At 35.7% G+C, this 21,725-nt stretch overlaps 1 protein-coding gene across 1 annotated transcript in view; it reads right to left on the bottom strand.

The window, feature by feature from the left end:
- Nucleotides 1–21,725, bottom strand: part of CFAP47 (cilia and flagella associated protein 47) — a 545,441-nt gene that overhangs the window by 219,711 nt on the left and 304,005 nt on the right. The window contains exon 45 of the mRNA XM_045994745.1: nucleotides 14,927–15,055. Coding sequence (XP_045850701.1) covers nucleotides 14,927–15,055 — 129 coding nt within the window. The remainder of the gene's footprint in view (nucleotides 1–14,926; nucleotides 15,056–21,725) is intronic.

The following is a 21,725-nucleotide window of genomic DNA, read 5'->3' as shown; positions in this document are numbered from 1 at the left end:
CCCAGGCACCCCGGAAACTTAACATATAGGTTCCTAGACCTCTTCCAACCTGGGAGTGATTCAGTAAGTCTAGATTTGGGCCTGGAAACTGTATTTTGTAAAAGGCATCCAGGTGTCACTGATGTATAACCAGGGTTGACAACAAACAGCAAAGTCGGGGGAGCATAGGCTTCAGATACTACAATTCCCAAATCTCTTCCATTTGTGTCAGAAACCTAACTAAAACTAGCAGGAACCACAGAGGTAATTTGTTGCCCCACTGATTGGCATGTACAGAAAGAATGACCACCTTTATAATGGCAGATTCCAGAGATACACCTGGAGTCATCCTTCTTTCTCTATGCTGACCTCCTTCTTGGATGCTTTACCCACTTACCCCAGACTTATATCCTACCAGCTTAGCAGACATGGGGGAAAAATCCCTCTTCCAAAATTTCAGCAAAGATCTAAAGGCTGACAGTCCCTGAATTAACTGTGGACAACTGAAGCCCTGAAACAATTTTTGTAATCAGGTGAATAAACATTCCAATGACTAGAGAGCTAAGGAGACAAACACTTATCAGTTTGAATTGTGTATCAAGGTTATCATGTGCCCAACTGTTGTCATTTCTATTAGTCTATAAGCTTCCTGAGGACAAGAACTTATTATGATTTCCTCATCATTTGAATACCCTTAAAACAAATCCAAATGGATGAGTGAAACTCTTTTAAATCTTCAATAAAATATAATGAAGTTTCTAACAAAAATAGATTTTAAAAGTAAAAAAACATGAAGAATGGAAGAGGTACAAATATTACAATTAAACAATAAATTTTGGGACATATAATTAAATAAAATTCAACATAGCTTAGGGACATAGATATAAATTATTAATTGAATTACTTTTTAATTCCTTAAAATAATTTTTATATGATAAAACATACTTTATTTTATTTGTTTATTTATTTTACATATAAAATACTTATATGAGAAAACATATACTATGCCCAGAAAATCAATCCAAGCTATCAATTCTTCACAGAAATTCTTAATTTTTTAAAATTTTTTTCTCCACAAAAAATCTTCCCTAACTTTCCCAGTAAGCATTTCCAGTACTTTCTCTCCATATTAAGATTTATTTGAATCACATAATTACAGCTCAAATATTCTGATAAAGATATATATATTACTGTATAGTTTCCACCTCAAAAATCACAACGTCAACTGCAATCTAAGATCTGTCTTTCCTAAGTCAGAGAAAGGCAAATATTCTATGATCTTTTATATGTAGCATCTAAGAAACAAGAACAAAAAAAGAACAAATAAACAAAAAACCCAGAAACAGAACCTCAAATACACAGAACAAACTGATGGTTGCCAGAGAGGAGAGAATGGGGGGATGGGCAAAATGGATGGAGGGGAGTGGGAAATACAGGCTTCCAGTTATGGAATGAATAAGTCACAGAGATGAAAGGCACAGCATAAGGAATATAGTCAGTGATACTGTAACAACATTGTACAGTGACAGATGGGAGCCACACTTCTGATGAACATAAACATGCAGCATAATACACAGACTCGTAAAATCACTATGTCATACACATGAAAATAATAGAACACCATGCGTTAGGTATACTTCCATCAGTCATTCAACCAGTAAATATAAAATTTCTTTTTCTGAGAAAAACCAAGGTTGTTGGCTAAAAAGAAAATTTTAAAAAATGACATTTCTATAGGGCAGTTTATATAAAAGGGAGACACTAAGTTATAACCTGCTGCAGGTCAGGCAAAGAAAAAAACTGAAGAAGAGATACCCTGAAATGGAAAAAGATAGGAGTGAACATTTGCAGCAGCCCAGTCATTTACCCATCCTAAGGGTGGCCTGGGCTGAGGCCAGAATACACGAGCACATGACCCACTTTTCTGACTCAGCTGAGGAATCGGTGAGCAGTGATATGAACTGAGGAAAATATCTGATCAACAGGACTGATCCCTGTACTCAGGAGTATGATTAGGGAAGAGGCTCAAAAGATTCAGTTACTGGGGCACCTGAGTGGCTCAGTGGGTTAAGCCTCTGCCTTCGGCCCAGGTCATGATCTTAGGGTCCTGGGATCGAGACCCACATCGGGCTCTCTGCTCAGCAGGGAGCCTGCTTCCCCCCTCCCCCCACCCGCCGCATGCCTCTCAGTCTACTTGTGATCTCTCTCTCTCTCATATAAATGAATAAAATTTAAAAAAAAAAGGTGCTTCACCTTAAAAAAAAAAATTCAGTTATTGCCCATGAACACATTCCCCAAAGGTGATGCATATCAGTGACCCACATTAGGATAAAAAGTATTCCAGAAAGCAGGATCATCAGTAAAATAGAAATATCAATGGTCAGACCTTGAAATTTGTATATAAAGTGTTAATAGGTTTATCTCTTAAGTGCCCACTCCCCTGCTGACCACTGAAACTACATCCTTTCTTCTTTCACTCTATCACCAGTCCCCTTATTCTAATGATAGATCACAATTATGCTTCTACATGAGGTCAGTTAGGTGCACCTGGGACAGCCCTCCACATCCCAGAGATGGTTACAAGGCACCTCTCTGAGAAAAGACAAGATTATCATTTCCTTCCGCAAGAGCTGTGATCACACCAGCTGTCATGACACTTATTAAAACACAGACGACAAAGATCAAAACATTTTAAGCATAAAGGACAAAATGAAAATTCTCCAAGATTCTATGTTTAATGTTAAAATAAAGAAATATAGTGCAACATAGGAATGGTAAATATCATAGACATAATACTGAAAAGCTGACTTTAAATACCTTCATTATGTTTTATTACACGCATGTGTGATATTACAGCATACATGTGTCACTGGCGCAATGAATGCACAATTGAATGCATTCATTGCATTCAAATTAGTACTATAATTGCCCATAAACTGAAGAACAAAATTCTATTTCAGACACTATTCTTCCTCTCACTGTTATTTTTAAAAAATGAACTTTCGGGGCACTGGGTGGCTCAGTGGGTTAAGCCTCTGCCTTCAGCTCAGGACATGATCTCAGGGTCCTGGGATGGAGCCCCTCGTGGGGCTCTCTGCTCAGCCTGCTTCCCCATCTCTCTCTCTGCCTGCCTCTTTGCCTACTTGTGATCTCTGTCTGTCAAATAAATAAATAAAATATTTTTTTAAAAAAATGAACTTTCTTCTGTTCACACGCACACACAAAATGATAAAGCAGCAACAAGGAAAATTGCGATTTTCTAATGTAAATATACCTACCTACCTACTTTCCTGACTTCTGAATTTTACTATAGTATAGTTTTTTGCATTCAATTTCATATACTTTAGTTAAAATAACTTCTGAACCGCCATGTATGAAAATACAAAATGAATTTACAAATAGAATTGGACCTTCATAAGAAAAAAAGAATGACTATTATACCAGAATCTTCAAATATAAGAATAAAAATTGATCAACCAGGAAGATGAGAACAAGTCATTATTTTCAATCAGGTATTATATGGGTAGAAACAACTGATATAAAATAGAATTGGCTGGAAGTTATAAACAGAGCTAAAATTATACATATCTAATATGTCAATCTAGTCACTAACAATTTGTAGACCATTTGAAACTGAAAACCAGAGGCTGGACCTTTTTACTGAAACAGTGACGAGAAAGTCTGCATTAAGTTCTCATATGGCTAGTCATAGTTCGCCATGCCACAACCACTGTCAGCACATCTCCCTAGCTAGTTATCCAAAGAAGTAATACTCTTAGTCACAAGATAGAATGAAAGAATAAGCCACAGAAAAGCAACTACCAATAAGGAAAATGTCACTCAGAATATGTCCCAAGGATGGCAAACACAAGGGTCAATTTTCCACATCAAATTCTAAAAGACAAGGATTTTCTCTACCTTGGGTGCCTTAACATTGCTTATTTATACACAGTACGCCCTCAATAAATATTTGTTGAATAAAGTATCCCATAATCTAGCATCTCAGTTCAAAGAGGGTAAAGATAATACATTCTAGATTAATTATGCAATTATGGCACTATCTACTTGATTCTAGTTAACCTGCTCACCTTCTCTGTGTTTCAGTTTCCTCACATACAAAATGTGGAAGTTGGGCTAAATCAGTAGCTTTCAAATCAGAACCCCAGCCTTATGAAAATGTGCTTCATGAGCATTGCTGGTGTTATAATAACAGGTCAGCAGAGGACAAGCGGACTGAGTTCTAAAGCATCTTCTCTGGTTTTGAACAGAGAAGCTTTCCATTTACCTAATTTATATATTGGATGTTTCATAATATTTCAACCTCCCTCCCTAAACAACTATTGTTACTGTTAATATACTCTTAAATAATCAGTGGGTCAAGAAAAACCTGGGGAAATTAGAAAATCCTTTATGACTAATGAAAATAAAGATAAAACATACAGAAACTTGTAGGATTAAGCTCAAGAAGTAATTCAGAGTTGCAAATGCCTATATGGAATTTTGTGACTATAAATGCCTACAATAAAGAAGAAAAGAGATTTGAAATCAATAACCTCAACAATCACTTTAAGACACTGGAGAAAGGAGAGCAACCTGAACTAAAAGAAAGTAGAATGAAAAAAATAAAGATTGAAAGAGAAATTAATGAAATAGAGAAAAGTCACTAAAACCAAAAGCTAGCTCCTAGAAAAGATCAACAAAACTGACAAACATTAAGCGAAATGGAACAAGAAAAAAAAAAAAAGAAAATATTTAAGTTAGAATCAGAAATGAAAGTAGGGGCATTACTTACGCCATACAGAAAAAATAAGGAATGTAAGAGAATGGTATATACAATTGTATGCCAAAAATTACACAATTTAAGTGACGCCACTGAAACTGACTCAGATAGAAGAAGACAATCTAAATAGATCTACGTAACAAGTAAAGATATTGAATATCAAAAGCAAAAACCAATGAAATGCTAGCAAATAGAATTCAGCAGCATATAGAAGAATTATCAGCATTACTGTTTTAATGTGCTTGGGATGCCATAACAAAATAGGATAAACTAGATATCTTATAAATAACACATTTACTTATCACAATTCTGGAGGCTGAAAGTCTAAGAATGAGGTGCCAACTGAGGATCCTCTTCTGGGTTTCAGATTTATCTTTGGATCTTCACATAACAGACAGGGTGAACTAGCTCTTTGGGACATCTTTTAAAAGGATACCAATGCCATTCATGAGGGCTGTGTCCCCATGACCTAATCACCTCCCAAAGACCATACATCCTAATAACACCACCTTGGCCAATAGGTTATCAATATATGAATTCTGAGGGGCCAAAAACTTTCAAACCATAATGATTACCAAATGGTATTTATCACAGGGATGCAAGGTTGGTTTAACATCCAAAAAAATCAATGAATACAATATTCTGTAACAATAGAATAAAAAAACAAAATCTACATGTTTATTTCAATTACACAGAAAAATAATTTGAAAAAAATACAATATGCTTTCATGAGAAAAACATGCAACAAACTAGGAAGAGATGGGAACTTCCTCAACCTCATGGAGGGCACCTATAAAATACCTACAGCTATCATGATGCTTAATGATTAAAGACTGGATTCTTTTTCCATAAATTCAAGTAGACAACAACATCCCCTCTTAATGCTTCTATTTAACATTCTACTGCAAGTATTAACCAGATCAATTAGGTACAAAAAAGAAACATAATGAATCCATTTCACAAGGGAAGATGTAAGATCATCTCTATATGCATATAACATCATATTTTATATGGAAAATCCTAAGGAATCCAGCAAAATAAAATTTAAATAATCAATCCATCAAGGTTAGATGATATAATTTTAATGTACAGCAGTCAACTGTATTTCTATACATTTGCAATGAATAATCCAAAAATGGAAATAAGAAAACAAATCTATTTGTAATATCATGAAAAAGAATAAAATATTTAGGAATATATTTAACAAAAGAAATACAAAACTTTTACTTTCAAAACTATGAAACACTGCTGAAAGAAATTAAAGAATATCTAATGAAATGGAAAAATATTACAAGGTCATGAATCATAAGACTTAATATTATTAAGATGATAATCCTCTCCAAATTGATTTATAGATTCAGTGTAATACCTATCAGATGGACAGTTGGCTTGTGTGTTCTAAAATCCATATGGAATTGTGAGAATATCAGAACAGCCAAATAATCTGGTTAAAAAAGAGCAATGTAGTAGGAGTCACACTTTCTGATTTCAAAACTTATTACAAAGCCATAATAACTAGAAAAGTGTGGTACTGGCCTAAGGAGACATATAGATCTATGGGATAAAATAGAAAACCCTGAAATAAACCACATATTTAAGGTCAAGTGGTTTTCAACAAGGGTGTCAAGATAATTTAATGCAGAAAGAGCAGTATTTTCTTTTCTTTTTTTTAAAGACCCATTTATGGGACACCTGGGTGGCTCAGTCAGTTGAGCATCTGTCTTCAGCTCAGGTGTGATTCTAAAGTCCTGGGATCAAGCTCCACATGAGGCTCCCAGGTCAGTAGAGAGCCTGCTTCTCCCTCTTCCTCTGCTGCTCCTCCTGCTTGTTCTCTCTCTCTCAATGTCTCAAAAACAAAACAAAACAAAACAAAAAAAACCCATTTATTTAAGAGAGAGAGCATGAACAAGAGAGGGGAGGGTCAGAGGAAGCAAGAGGGGAAGCAGACTCCCCATTGAGCGCAGAGCCCAATGGGATGTGAGGCTAGCTCTCATGACAGTGAGATCACCTGAGCCAAAACCAAGAGTCAACCGACTGGGCCACAGCCCCAAAAGAACAGTATTATCTCTTTTTTTCTTGTTTTAAAGATTTTATTTAATTTTTGACAGAGAGAGACACAGTGAGAGAGGGAACACAAGCAGGGGGAGTGGGAGAGGGAGAGAGAAGCAGGCTTCCCGCTGAGCAGGGAGTCCAGGCCAGGCTCAATCCCAGGACCCCGGGATTATGACCTGAGCCAAAGGCAGATGTCCGACGACTGAGCCAACCAAGCGCCCCAAGAACAGTATTTTCAACAAATGTTTCCAAGACCACTGGGACAGCCGTATTCAAAAGAATGAAGTTAGACACTTACCTCAAATAATATGCAAATATTAACTCAAAATGGATAAAAGACCTAAATGTAAGGACTAAAGCTATAAAATTCTGAGAAGAAAATAGAGCTAAATCTTCATGCCCTCAAACTTGGCAATGGATTCTTAAATATGTTATCAAAAGCAAGAATCATAATCAACAACAAAAACAGATCAATTAAAATTAAGAACTGTGCTTCAAAGAACCGTTTTAAGAGAGTGAAAAGACAACCCACAGAATGCAAGAAAATATTTGCAAATCAAATGTGATAAAGTATTATATCTAGAATATAGATAGAACACTTGCAAATCAATCAGAAAAATACAACTCAAGTTTAAAAATGGGTAAAAGGGGGCGCCTGGGTGGCTCAGTGGGTTAAAGCCTCTGCCTTCAGCTCGGGTCATGATCCCAGGGTCCTGGGATCGAGCCCCGCATCAGGTTCTCTGCTCAGCAGGGAGCCTGCTTCCTCCTCTCTCTCTCTGCCTGCCTCTCTGCCTACTTGAAATCCCTGTCTGTCAAATAAATAAATAAATAAAATCTTTAAAAAAAAAATGGGTAAAAGATCTGAATGGACATTTATACAAATGAAATATAAGTAGCCAATAAGGACATGGAAAGAAGCTCAACATGCTGAGGCACCAGGGAAATGCAAGTCAAAAGCATTTAAGATACCATTTCTACCCACCAGGATAACTAAAATTAAAAAGTCAGATAATAAAGAGTGTTGTCAATGATGCGGGAACACTGGTACCCTCGCACACTGCTGGTGAAATGTAAAATGGTATAGCCACTTTGGAAAACAGTCTGGTGGCTCCTCAAATGTTTAAACATAGTTACCATGTGACACAACAGTTCTACTTACAGCTGTATATACCCAAGAAAAATGAAAACATATGTTCACCCAAAAACTTGCACAGAAACATCTATTCACAGTAGGCGAAAGGTAGAAGTAACCCAAACGTTCATCAATTGATCAACAGAAACACCAAATGTGTTAGTCATACAATGGAATATTATTTGGCCATTAGAAGGAATGAAGTACGGATACATGATACAAGGTGGATAACTATGAAAACATTCTGCTAAGTGAAAGAAACCAGTTATAAAAATACCACAAATGACATGATTTTTTCAAATGAAATCTCTAGAATATGCAAATCTATGTAGAGAGAAAAATTAATGATTGCTTAAGGCTGGGGGAAGGGGTGGATGATAGGGAGTTGATAGATAAAGGGTACTGAGTTTCCTTTTGGGGTGACAGAAATGCTTTAAAATGGACTGTAGTAATGGTTATATGTATCTAAGCAATATACGGAAAACCACTGAATTATACACTTTAAATAAATTGGTGAACTGCACGGTATGTGAATATCTTAATAAAGTTATTAAAAATGAAATACATAAATAAATACAAGAATAAAGCTTTAAGTATGAGTGTAGATAAACATCCTCTTATTTTTCACTTGATGTAAATTCAAATTTATATCAGGTATTTATAAGACAAGTACTATCTTTTATGATTATGATTACAAGTCTTCTTGAAAGGTAGACTATAACAGAAACTATTACATTTATAATTAAATATAAACTTAACGATCGCAGACAGAGAATACATTCTTTACTTTTCCTAGTTTTTGTAAATGTAGTACATGGATTACTGATTTCCTTTTAGAATTTAATAACATTCTTTTATACAATGTAATTGGACTTGATGGTTTACAGTTGTGGCAATCCTATATGAAAAATGCATTTGAAATACATTTCTAAGTGAATTAAAGAAATTCTATTTCAAAAAGCTTTTGCAAATTTAAAAAGATTTTACAAAAAAAAAAAAAAGACCTGTAACAAATATATCACTACAAGTTTGACTATACTTCTTTTGAGAAAAATGAACTAACAGCACATTTCTAGGATGAGGTGATTTGATGATGTGGACAATAAAGTATAGAGGATTGCTTCAATTTAACTGTTTATTTATTTAAATATTTTATTTATTTATTTGACAGAGAGAGATAGCGAGAGAGGGAATACAAGTAGGGAGTGGGAGAGGGAGAAGCAGGCTTCCTGCTGAGCAGAAAGCCCAATGCAGGACTCGATCCCAGGACTCTGGGATCATGACCTGAGCTGAAGACAGATGCTTAACGACTGCGCCACCCAGGCTCCCCTTAACTCAGTTTAATCATTAATTGGTACTCTGTTAAATGAAATTTACTTCTATTCTATTTGAAATGCATTTATGGCTATGTGATGTAACTCAGAGATGTAGGGTTTATTTGTCAAAGCAGTTAATAAACTTTAAGCAGAAATTTACTTTCATATTTTTGTAATAATTCTGGAGTCTTATTTTCATACTGAAGGATAATTTAGCTATTACAATAATATATTTAATCCTTATAAAATGGATAGAACCACAGATAGTTTAGTTATTAATAATAAATTTTTCATACAGTTTATAATCACATTACATATTAAATAGATGCCATGGAAAGATTTAGTGAATATTGGTCACCTATTAGATGTGTAATTATTAGTAAATGTTAGAAACTTAAGAAAATTGGAATCAAATGGGAGAAGGTACAGGAGAACAGTGTTCCTACAATATATACTTCCAATATGTCTGCCACATATCCCTTGAGAGAGAACAAGACACTGGGTCAATGTAAAATACTAGAAACTGAAGAGATACCCTTAGAAATGAAGGTTTTGAGCTCTGTGTAAGTTATCAGAAAAAAATCAGCCTAGAGCATACTGCTTGAGTGTTCTTGTATATATTTTTCATGGAGCACACGAAACACATAGGATCCTCTATATTGGGGAGGTAATAAGTGTTACTAGATCTACGGGAGATTTCCTGTTTACCTGTACCCATTTGAGGTGCATAAAACTCTTTCTGTCCATAAACTTCAACATCCCCAGAACCACAAGTAGATGAAGTTCTACGTCAAGACCTACAACCAGGTAAAAGTCTAGGTTTTATGAGGCCTGAGGCTTTTAAAATTTAGGGACCTTTCTCAAGAGAAAGAATATAAAATCACAAATATAAATCTAGGTACAGAGACTAAGAAGGGGGGGTGTCAAAAAAGTGAAGAATCATAAAATTTATGTGTCTTTGGTAGTATAGTAAATCTGCCTCTGAAATCAAATGTTTCAGTAATATTTCATGGTCCAATTTAATAATTCTAGTGCCTAGAGGTGAAGTACCTTAAGAGTGACAAGACTAGAGTATAATTAATAGCCAATGTTTATTAGGTATATCATACAGCATTTAAATTCTTAGCATATGTTATCTCATTAAATTTGCACCTCATCAAGAAGAAATAGATGTGATTACTTTTTTCCATTTGTGAAGTACTGATGAAGACCTGAATCATTAACAGTGGGAGTAGAGAAGAGAAGGAAATAAATTACAGAAAATTTGGAACTACAAGATGAATTGTAGGTATGAGCTCAAAAGAATGAAGCTTCAAGCAGTATGCCCAGATTTCTAATAGAGACAGGGTGGATATATGTCCAAATGGAACCAAATGGAAAGACAGAGATTATATTATAAGGAACAAATCAAAGGAGAATAATAAAACATTCATTTTTAATCTGAGGGATACATCTCTCTATTTGTATATCTATCTGCATATCTATATCAGTATCTGTATCTATATCTATATCTATATCTATATCTATATCTATATCTATATCTATAGGTAGGCATGTCATATACCCCTGAATATCAAGTTGAAAACAGAAGGAAAAGGGTAGGAGTAAGGATAAAAGTCAGGGATGTTAATGGTAGTTTTAACTACGGGAGTGTACAGAATCTCCTATGGGATACATTAAAAGTAATATTCGCCCCAGTAAGACAAGTAGATCCTTGAAGATTCCCATATTGATAAACAGAATAATTCATGAAAAGATTAAGAAGAAATCTTATCAAGGGGATGGAGAACAAATGCAGGGAACAAGGATATAAAGCCCTATCTCAAATGTCTAGAATTGTGAGTAGATGCCCAATCATCCAGGTCAAATGCAAAAGAGATCCAACAAGGTGAGGACTGAGAATGGTTCATTGGATTTGGCAATTAGAAAGCAACTAGCCATTTTACTACGGTGGTAGAGCAAAAGCCAGATCTGAGAGGGTGAGAACTAGTCATGCAGGAATAGAAACTACAAATGAAGAGAGCCCTACTCAGAAGTATGTTTGTTATGGGAAAGATACAAGTGTCTTTAGTTTCTGAAGCTTGAGAAAGTTTGAGAGGCAAAAGTGAAGTAACTACTCTCAAAGAAGAAGGAACTATGATAAATAACAAAGAGGTTTTCTGGGATAAGATAAAGGATACACACCACAAGGTTGATAGAGTAGATTCCTTTTATTTGGAGATTGAGGGGGAGGTGGTAAGGAGGTTAAGGAGGTAAGGAGGTTGAGGTGCTCATGTAGCCCCCTCTCCTCCATGACAGGTGACAAAATCATTTGTCCAGTGGAGGTTGGAGATGGGAAAAACTGGAGTAAAGAGGATGCTTGAGAAGGCTAAAAGCCATGTGGAAAGGTTGCTGTGAGCCAAGCAAGGGTCCATGTTATGATAAGCAAGTAGAAGGATCGATGCCTCAATGGGGTCTGAGACAGAATCACACAGAACTGGGGAAATTAAATGAGAAAAACTATAAAACCAGCTGTCACTGTGCTTTGCATATTATTGGTGCTCAAAAAATATTAGACCTACTCTAGTCCATTAACAACAAAGGAGTCACAGAATCCTTGAGATATACGGGGTGGGACAAGTAATGTCTTTTCATGGGGAAAATGTCCAGCTTGTACATCTGTCACATCTGTGGAGACGGATGCAGCTACGTGTGTGTACATGCACTTTGTCTACAGCCTCATTTCCTTCTGTTGAAAGCATTATAACATTAAAGGGTGGGATGGAAAAGATAATACCTTCCTAAATGATGGAGCTAAAATAAATACAGATTTAATTAGATTATTTCCAATAATTATAGTAATAGCTATGGTTAACCAGAAATGTAGAAGTTTCATCAGGAATTTCAAAAAGGTAAAAAGACTGATTGGCCACATTAGTATGAATGGGTAGAAGACAGCCACTTCTCAATACCTCATCACTAGTGCCTTCTGCTGACATTAGAACTTCAATAGATTGTAAGAATGTCCCACTTCCACCCCTTTCTTGCAATTAGCAGGAATACTGGGCTATCTCTCCTTCTCCAGATACTTATCATTTCTTCCTCTCTCCATGCCACCTATAGAGAAAAAGAAGGAAAGGAAGGAAGGAAGAAATGAAAAAAGAAAAGAAAATATTTAGGGGCACCTGGTTGGTTCAGTTGGTAGAGCATATGACTTGTGATCTCGGGGTTGTGAGTTTGAGCCCCACACTGGGTGCAGAGATTACTTTAAAAAAATCTTTTTAAAAAGACCCCAAAATTTATTCCTATGTTACTATATTGATTGCTAGGAATTTGTGGTTCTCTTCAAAGTGGATTATATCACAAAGATAAGCTTTTTTTCCCCACAAAGATAAGCTTCTTAAATGCTTAACTCTACTATTCTTTCTTTCAAATTCCAATAGAATGTTATTTATTAAACTTAAATAGCATATGTTCCTTTCCTTTTCATTAATCAAGTTCACTGCTTAACAATAGAATGTACACTGTACTGTTTAGGCTATATATTTTCTGTAACCTGCTACGATCCTGAGTTAGAATATTCTGCTTTTGTAAACTTAATTTATTTAAATACATGCTGAAGGAAGTGGATACAGAAACCTGGGCTGCAAGACTCTTCTATAAAGTCAACTGCATAGAAAATCAAGTTAGGAATCATGATATGCAAATTATATTTTAAAACTTTTGTGCATGATCTTTTAAAAATTTACAGCTCTATTTTTCTTAATTCTCACAATAATCTTCTTACTGAAATGGAGAGTTCACAATTGATATAAAAGAAAAATATTAGCCTTTGAAAATTATCTGAGCAGAAGACTTTTCAATATAGATAACTTCATACTTATTTATAATTAAAGAGCACCTTAATATGCCAATTTTAATCATTTTGCCCAAAGGAATTAATTCTCAAGAGTGTTAAGTGAACAGCTGAATAAGTGAATTGTTTGGACTAGGAATCCTAGCTGGGCTTATAATACACACAACTTTATCCAGTTATCTCAAAGGGGTTAAAAAGTTATCATTATAAAATCTTCATTTAAACATTTAATAGTATAACGAAAAGCCAGAGGCAATGAAGATTAAAAAAAAAAAAAAAAAAAGACAACTTAAGAGCTGTCACCAGCTTGACAGCTGATGAGTTAAATATACCCTCACAGTTGTTGGGCAGACTTAAGTTTTTCTGTTTATTATTTTGAAGTTGAATGTTTAGACAGGGCACCTACTCTCCAGTTTGTCCTAGGCTCCATCATCCTTCTTGACTTAGACCAGATCTAATTCATAAATTCTTATTACCTGCTTGGCCACTTAGCATTTGAATCTGAGATCTCAGATCTCCTACGAAGGTAAAATGAACAGATTACCCTGTAACCTTATCATCTGTAACCACCTATTCAGATTTAGAAACATTATGTGTATGTGTATATATATATGTATATATATATTTATATATATGTATATATTTATATATATAAATTTATATTTAATTTATATATAAATAACTTATATTTATATATAAATATATACATGTATATATACATTATATATTTATATATATTAATATGTATGTATACATTTATATTTTATATATATATAAAGATTTTATTTATTTATTTGACGGGGGGGGACACAAGCATGGGGAGTAGGAGTGGGAGAAGCAGGCTCCCCACCAAGCAGGGAGAGCGATGTGGGACTCTATCCCAGGATCCCAGGATCATGACCTGAGCCAAAGGCAGACACTTAATGACTGAGCCACCCAGGTGCCCCTGAAACATTATATGTTTAACACAAAGCCTCAGGAAAAGAACACGGGAAGATGTAACAAAATGTAAGTTAGCAACAATATAAAGTAGAATCCATGACGCTTGAGTTATGATACATTGTGGGAATAGCCCTAGCAAAGAAATTACAATCCTAATGCTATCCACCAGCTTGGAAAGAAGTGAAGTGAAAACTAATCTTGGATACTTTAAATTATTTTGTCACATTGTTTACATCTTATTGCTTATATTTGACAATGTAAATTTTATTAATATTCTATTTAATCTGGGTTTGTCCTTCCTATTTACAATCACAGAATAAAAAGGTACCAGGAGACGAAGAGTAAGTATTCAAATATTAAAGACCTTAGTCCAGATCAGAGATAAATTACTCATAAATAACACACTGTCTCCTCTGATATGCTATTGCCACCAACAGCCCTCCTATCCTTTAAAGCTAGCCTGAACCTCAACTTCAGCACAATTTCTGTAACCAATTTCACTGTCACGGCAAGACCTTACCTTTCTCAAAGAGTACTTAACAGTCTTTATCAGACAACTACTCTTTAAGAAGGAGTAATAACCGGTCTGCAAATTCAAGTACCAGCAACTTAGCACTTAAATTTAGTCTATAATTTAGATTACTGTGCTATAGTATGGTGATTATTTATAATGCAAAATATTCAATAATTGATATTTATGTACACTGAACTAATGCATTTAGTATATTACAAACATTTAATTATATTACAAACATCCTATTAGTAGAGAGAATCTCTTTAAATTTTAGTATTTCCCAGGGCCTGGGGCAGAGCTAGATATTGCAGTCTACATGTTACTGATTACCTCTTTTATTTGCAGGATTAATTTCTTGCGACGGGGTCAATTTAGCTTGAGTTTCTGGAACCTGAGGAATGTAGATTTTCTTGGGGATATCAAAATGTTCTGGAAGGCTCAGTTCTACTGTGTATAAAATGGACTTAGGCTTCTTTAGCTTTGAAGTATTAAAGAGTGTAGAAGTCTGCAAATAAACAAAGAGTAAAATTGGAATGTAATTCTCTTAGCTTTTACCCTCAAAACACACATAAAAAAGCATTATTGTGTATTTAGAGTCCACATTTTGGGAAAAAAGTCCATCAAGGGATTGACTTTGTTCATTTCTTTAGACACATTACTTTTTGATTGGTGGAAGATGGCACTAACATGTTTTACAGAATCAGTGGAATCATCCTTTATTAGCAGATGCTCAATATCCCATTCTGTAATCCTTTCAGTGCTGAGGAATTCATTCCTTCAGGGAAAAACCAATTCCACTGGTAAATAGCACTGAGAAAGTACTTCCCTCCTTCAGCTGATCCCTGTGTTCCTCAACATCTAACCCATCAGTCTAGCTCTTATCAGAAGCACAGTGAGTCTCCTCTCTTTTCCTAATGACAATTTTGTGACAATGACAATGACAATTTTAATGACAATGTATGTGTATGTGTATTTACATTTATATGTATAAAATTAGGTCCTGCCCTTCCATAGACATCCAAACGTACCTTTCATTTAAAAAAATTTTTTTTCTCCTTTCTTCCATCCCAAACATACCGTTTCAATAGGTTTGATATGTTTCGTCCCTTCAACCACTACTTACTTAATGTGGGTTACAACCACTCACCATCATACAACTGTTTTGCAAGACACAATTCAGTTCAATACAGTCCTTTTTAAAATGGAACACTGAAGAAAAAGCGTGAAGTGTGAAACAAGTTTGAAGCAAGCAATGCAAAGCACAGAAATAGGAAATCATTTATTTTTAGCTGGATGCTCTATCACTAACCACGCAGTAAAGCCCAAGAGTTAGACCAAGCACTCTTGAAGGCAGACGGCCTACATTTATAACCCAACTCTAAGTAAGCTTGGCCAGGCTATTAAGCAAAGCTACAAAGTCTTCATTTGTAAAATATGGGCAATAATCGTACACACTGCCAATCTGTGGTTTGAATATTTAAAGTGAAAACAAAATCCAGATCCTTGGAACATATTTTGAGTACTCAATAAATGTTGGCTATTATATAATCGCTGTCATCATCACATCATCATCTTGATTGTGGTCACAGTATCATTACTCAACAAAAAGAAATGTTAGTGCCATTATTTTCTCATTCACTGGGTTTGTTATCCACAAAATCCACAAGGATTTTTTTTTCCACAAAGGAACACTTTTCATCTACTTCATTTTGGTAATTAAAATCACATAAATTAAAAAACTTAAATTAATTCATTTACATTTATCATTGCTTGTGTTTGGTTCATTTTTCTAGTCACTACGAACAAATTATCTATTCACATCAGCAACCACCTCTTTAACCTAAATGTGTATGATCTGCCTTCTTATCCTCCAAGTCATTATGTCATGATATATTGACACAGACTCTCTTCTTGGCCAAACTCTAGTCAGGCTTCTCCAAGCCCTCTTCTCAAGGAAGCCTCAACCTTGGCCTACAGTAACTGCAGATTTTCAGCACAAGTGGTTTTATCTACCCCCTTCTCCTCCACCCCCAAACACACTAAGAGACTTGAACAAGTGCTGACTTAATTTCTAACAGCTCAAGGCCATATCCCTAGGATGGTTCCAGTTCCCCTTAAAGTGTCTACCTGAGAGAGCTCAATGCTGCCAAGAGAATGTACTGTTTGTTCCAGCCAAAAGCCAGTGACAGGCAGATAGGCCCCTAAACTCCCTCTTAGTAGAGCAGTTACTTTAGAAAGCTTGCTTTTATAAATCCATTCTCTACCCTTTTTTATTTCCACCCCCGGCTCAACCCACCCTCCCCCTCTTTCTCCTTTTTAAGATGTAAGTTTTCTGCCACACAGAAATGTCTTCTCAGGGACCTCAGAATGCAGACATTCAAGGAAACAATGATCCCAGCAGGTAGGTACCTTGTTCTAACTTGCATCACTACATCTGATCATAAAGATCACAGAAGTTTGTTTCTCCTGCAGATAAGCATCAATTAACAAATCCAGATCCTCACACTGACCAACCACCTCCCACTTAAAAATGTCCACTTCCCTGATTCTGCTCATTTTTTTTAAGTTCCCAGTTCATTATTCCTCCTTACTTTCTCATCCTCCTTTTAAAACTCCCAGTTCCTCCTATACAAATATCAGTTTAGTTCATGTTGGATCCTTCTCCTTATTGCAACAGTTATTGAATAAAGGTAATCCTTATGGCTATAACTTGTATCCAGTTTTGTTCATCTTCAACAGTATCAATACGATTGCTTCATGATTTAAAGTGCACTTAAATTATACAAATACAAAAACAATTTTCTTTACCCTTCTGAAGCCTCACAAAGGAGATCTTTTTGGCTTCCTTTATTAAATATATTAAATTTCAAAATTTCAATGATTTTTCCAAATTTATCCCAGAATACATAGCATGGCTTTTAAAACATAAACTGGAAAAAGTTAGTGGGTTGGGCCGCTGCCTTCGGCTCGGGTCGTGATCTCAGGCCTGGGATCGAGTCCCACATCGGGCTCTCTGCTCGGCAGGGAGCCTGCTTCCCTTCCTCTCTCTCTGCCTGCCTCTCTGCCTGCTTGTGATCTCTCTCTCTCGCTGTCAAAAAAATAAATAAAAATCTTTAAAAACAAAAAAAGAAAATAGAAGGAAACTACCCTGTAAGTTCGGAATCTGTCCAGTATCACTGAGTATATCATTAGAGTTGATTTATTAATGGCCAGAAGAATATGAATTCAGTAAATGAGTGCGAAGTGGTGAAGTGTCTGAAATTCATGCTCCTGACAAAAGATCCTGTCTCTTGCAGTATAAAGTAGACACATCATATTACTATTACTCTACAAATGTTTCAAAAATTCAAATTCCACATGGTTGTGTACAAAAAAAAAATTAGTCAGATGTGTCACTTTTCTTTGATAGAAAAATGATTGCATTTATCCAATCAGATTGATTTCAAGGACGATTTTAGATTTTGTTATATAGTGATTTTATGCTATAACTGAGTATTCCAGACTTTCATTTATTCCATTATACAATTTCATGTTAGTAGACTAAGGAGTGAACATATGGTCTGAAGACTATGCAGGCGAAGGAAAAGAGCAATGGACAAGGGGGGCAAAAACCTGGGTCCATCTCTATTCCGTCACAAATCAGTCGTGTGACCTTAGGCTATCATTTTACTATTTTGGGGTCTTGGTTTGCAGGGCTCTAAGTGTAAGAGGTTGGACTATGTGTCTCTGATTTCTTTTCTCAGCTTTAAAATACAATGATGTCTCTACCATGATCTGGACTCTAATTGCTACCCTTGACGTAAGTCTTTTTATGAATCAGTCATTTCATTTTTTATATTACAAGTATAATTCTACCTTCTCTACATTTCTCCATGGGGTCACTGAAATAACTTGGACAAGTGCACATAAAAACGCATTGGAAAAAAATGTGTAAAATACTACCCAAGGAGAGAGTACTTTTAAAATTAATCTTGTTTACTGTTACAAAAATTATCAACATTATTATATTTCAAGAGTGCATTGATAATTGCACTTGAAAAGAACCCTTTATGATTAGATGTATATGAGCACAATAAGTTGCATCCGTGAGTTCTGATTTGGTGCAACTAGTTTTCCCAAACAGGCACATTCAACCCTTCTATAGTTACTTCGTGTATTTGGAAAGTTTTTGCTGAAATAAAAAAAATGTGCGATATTCACAGAATTCAAAGACAATAATAATCTTCAGGTAAAAAAAACTTATAATCTCTAAATTTGGAGACTATTTAAAACATTTCAATTTTAATTTTAAAGAAGCCAAGGTTTTTTCATAAATTGTGATGATTGTTTTTGTTGCTGTTATTTCTACCAACCAGTCAAGAAGTAGATACACACATACAGATACCCATCCTGCAAATGTGGGAGGTAAACAAGGATGAGTAAACAAGACGACTGTGACTGTGAAAAATCAGGCTATGAGGCAAGCTGGATAGACATGAAGACCTCAGGTTTAAAGTGTCATTTGTTCGTTTGGGCACATGTTCAATTCAATTAAACAGTAACGGAGCACCTGTCACACAGAAGATAATAAGGGCTTAAAAACACATAACAAAGATTTTTCATTTCTAGGCATTCACAATCCTAGAGGAACAGGGAAATAAAAAGATAAATATTATACAAAACCTAATTTGGTAAATACAATAATAAACACAAAGAGTGTGCTGAATTCCAGAGACAGTTAAAAGAAGGGAGAAAAAAAGAAACTGTACACATGCATAAATAATAGAAAAGAGATCCACTGAAATCCATCTCCCTCTAGCATTTCTCATTTAAATAAAATGTTTTGATAAGGGCTAAGAATTAAGAAAATTAATTTTTAATTTTTTAAAAAATATTTTATTTATTTGACAGAGAGAAATGACAACTAGGCAGAGAGGCAGGCAGAGAGAGAGGAGGAATCAGGCTCCCTGTGGAGTAGAGAGCCTGACGTGGGGCTCGATCCCAGGACCCTGGGATCATGACCTGAGCTAAAGGCAGAGGCTTTAACCCACTGAGCCACCCAGGCACCCCTAATTTTTAATTTTTTTTAAGAGTTATTTATTTATTTGAAAGAGAGAGCAGCGGGGAGGGGCAAAGGGAGAGGGACACAGAGATTCTCCAACAGACTCCCCACTGAGCACGGAGCCCGACCCCATGATCCTGAGATTACAACTTGAGCCAAAATAAAGAGTCAAATGTTTAACCAACTGAGCTGCCCAGGTGCCCCTGAAGAAAAAAATTAAAAGGAATGGAAAGTATACTATGATATGGTTAAAGTATGAAAAGGCTACATATCAAACATTTCTATTGTAATACTATACTAAAAATTGAACAAAAACCTTCGCAAATTCATTGCTCCATCACAGAAGTAAGCATGTTGAATGAGCTAAAGAGAGCCATTAGCTTTTTGAATGCACAGGGTAGATGGGTCAGTCTAGAAGGCATCAGAGCCTTGGATCTTAATATTTTTGAACTAATCAGAACTTAAAAGTCCAGTTCATCCATAAAATATCATCATTAAAAGTTAGGGATCTGTGCTTAGACTATACAGATTCTCGCATTCTAACAAAAAAATAAATCATCCCTACAATGCTGAGTATTTGCTGTAACATATGTAAGGTAATATATGAAGGTCAATCTCAAACAAGGATGAAAATATTAACCATTTGTTCCTACACTGAAAAGATTTAGTGACTACCTTCGGCACAGTACACTTTCCTAGGCACTGGTGATATGAGCAGTAACTAAACAACTACTTTCTCACAAATTCCCTTGCTGGAGACAGACAATGAGTAAACAATTATTCTCAGGTGACAAATCCTATCTACAGACAAAGTTGAAGGAAATATAGGATTTCCAAAGTGTCTTGTAGACAATGCTTTTAAAAAAATACATAATTTGAAAAAATACAAAAAAATTAAAAGCATAACCTCATTGGTAGCATTCTAGCAGGCCCAAAGTAATTGAGGGAAATAGTGTCTAATATCTAGGGAAAATTAACCACAGAAGTGCACAAGGCATGGGCAGCATGCCTTGGGATTTTTAGATGAGCCTGTGCTGAAGGAGTGACATGAATGCATGGGCTCCAGTGGAGAAGGTGAGATCAGGGAAGAGATGGGACTGGCCAGAAGGGTCATGAGGACTGTCCTAAGGATGTTAGGTTTTATTGTGAATGAGTTGGAAAGCCAACAGAGGAATCTGTGCAGGGGAGCAACATGACCAGGTTTATATTTTAAAAGAATCACTTCGGTGGCTCTCTGGAGGTTATACTGTACGTCACTTCATTTATACACTAGAGTTCAAGATCTAAGGGTAGAGTCCATAATAATAACAGGACAATAATGTCCCACAACTAGAGAGCACTTACTATTTTTTTTTTTAAGATTTTTGTTTGTTTGTTTGTTTATTTGACAGAGAGAGAGAGAGAGAGAGAGTGGGAGGAACAGAGGGAGAAGCAGACTCTCCTCCGAGCAGGGAGACTGATGCAGGGCTCGATGCCAGGACCCTGGGATCATGACCTGAGGCGAATGCAGAGGCTTAACAACAGAGCCACCCAGGCGTCCCGAGAACACTTACTTATATACCAGGTAAAGTGGTAAGCATTTTACGTAATTATCTCACTTAGCTTCCATCAATTACCAGCATCCTCAAATTAAAAATACAAAAATCAAAGATTGATGATTTTGAAGTAACCAGCCCATAGTCACACAGGTAGACAATGCCAGCATCTAGACGCTCAGCCAGGCAGTCTGACCTCAGGGATGAGTCTCTTTGGATGCACAGACTATCCTGCACAGCTTTTAGAACATGTCCCTCCCCACCCCCTTCCAGAGACTTGTATTTAATTATTGTAGAACGGGGCCTGGGTACTGCTATTAATATAAGTTCTCCAGGGCATTCTAATGTGTAGTCAGAAGTGGAGGCAACCGTGAATTCAGCAGCTACACTGTAATGCCTAAACGTACTTAGCATGCTAAGTTACCACTAACTTAGTTACACCAATAAAATTAGCAGTTGTGGTAACATTAGTAGAACGCTTTGTTTCAGACTTATTATTTAATGAGGTAGAAAGAAAAAAAAAGCAACTGAGCTGTCTTCCTGAGGAAAACCAGCATTCGTTATTTTTCCACGCAAAAAGGTTATGATTAGATGACAAC

This window comes from Meles meles, chromosome X, assembly GCF_922984935.1.
Source record: "Meles meles chromosome X, mMelMel3.1 paternal haplotype, whole genome shotgun sequence".
Lineage (NCBI taxonomy): Eukaryota > Metazoa > Chordata > Mammalia > Carnivora > Mustelidae > Meles > Meles meles.
The sequence above is the reverse complement of the archived record's forward strand: the minus strand, read 5'-3'. Positions and strand labels throughout refer to the sequence as shown.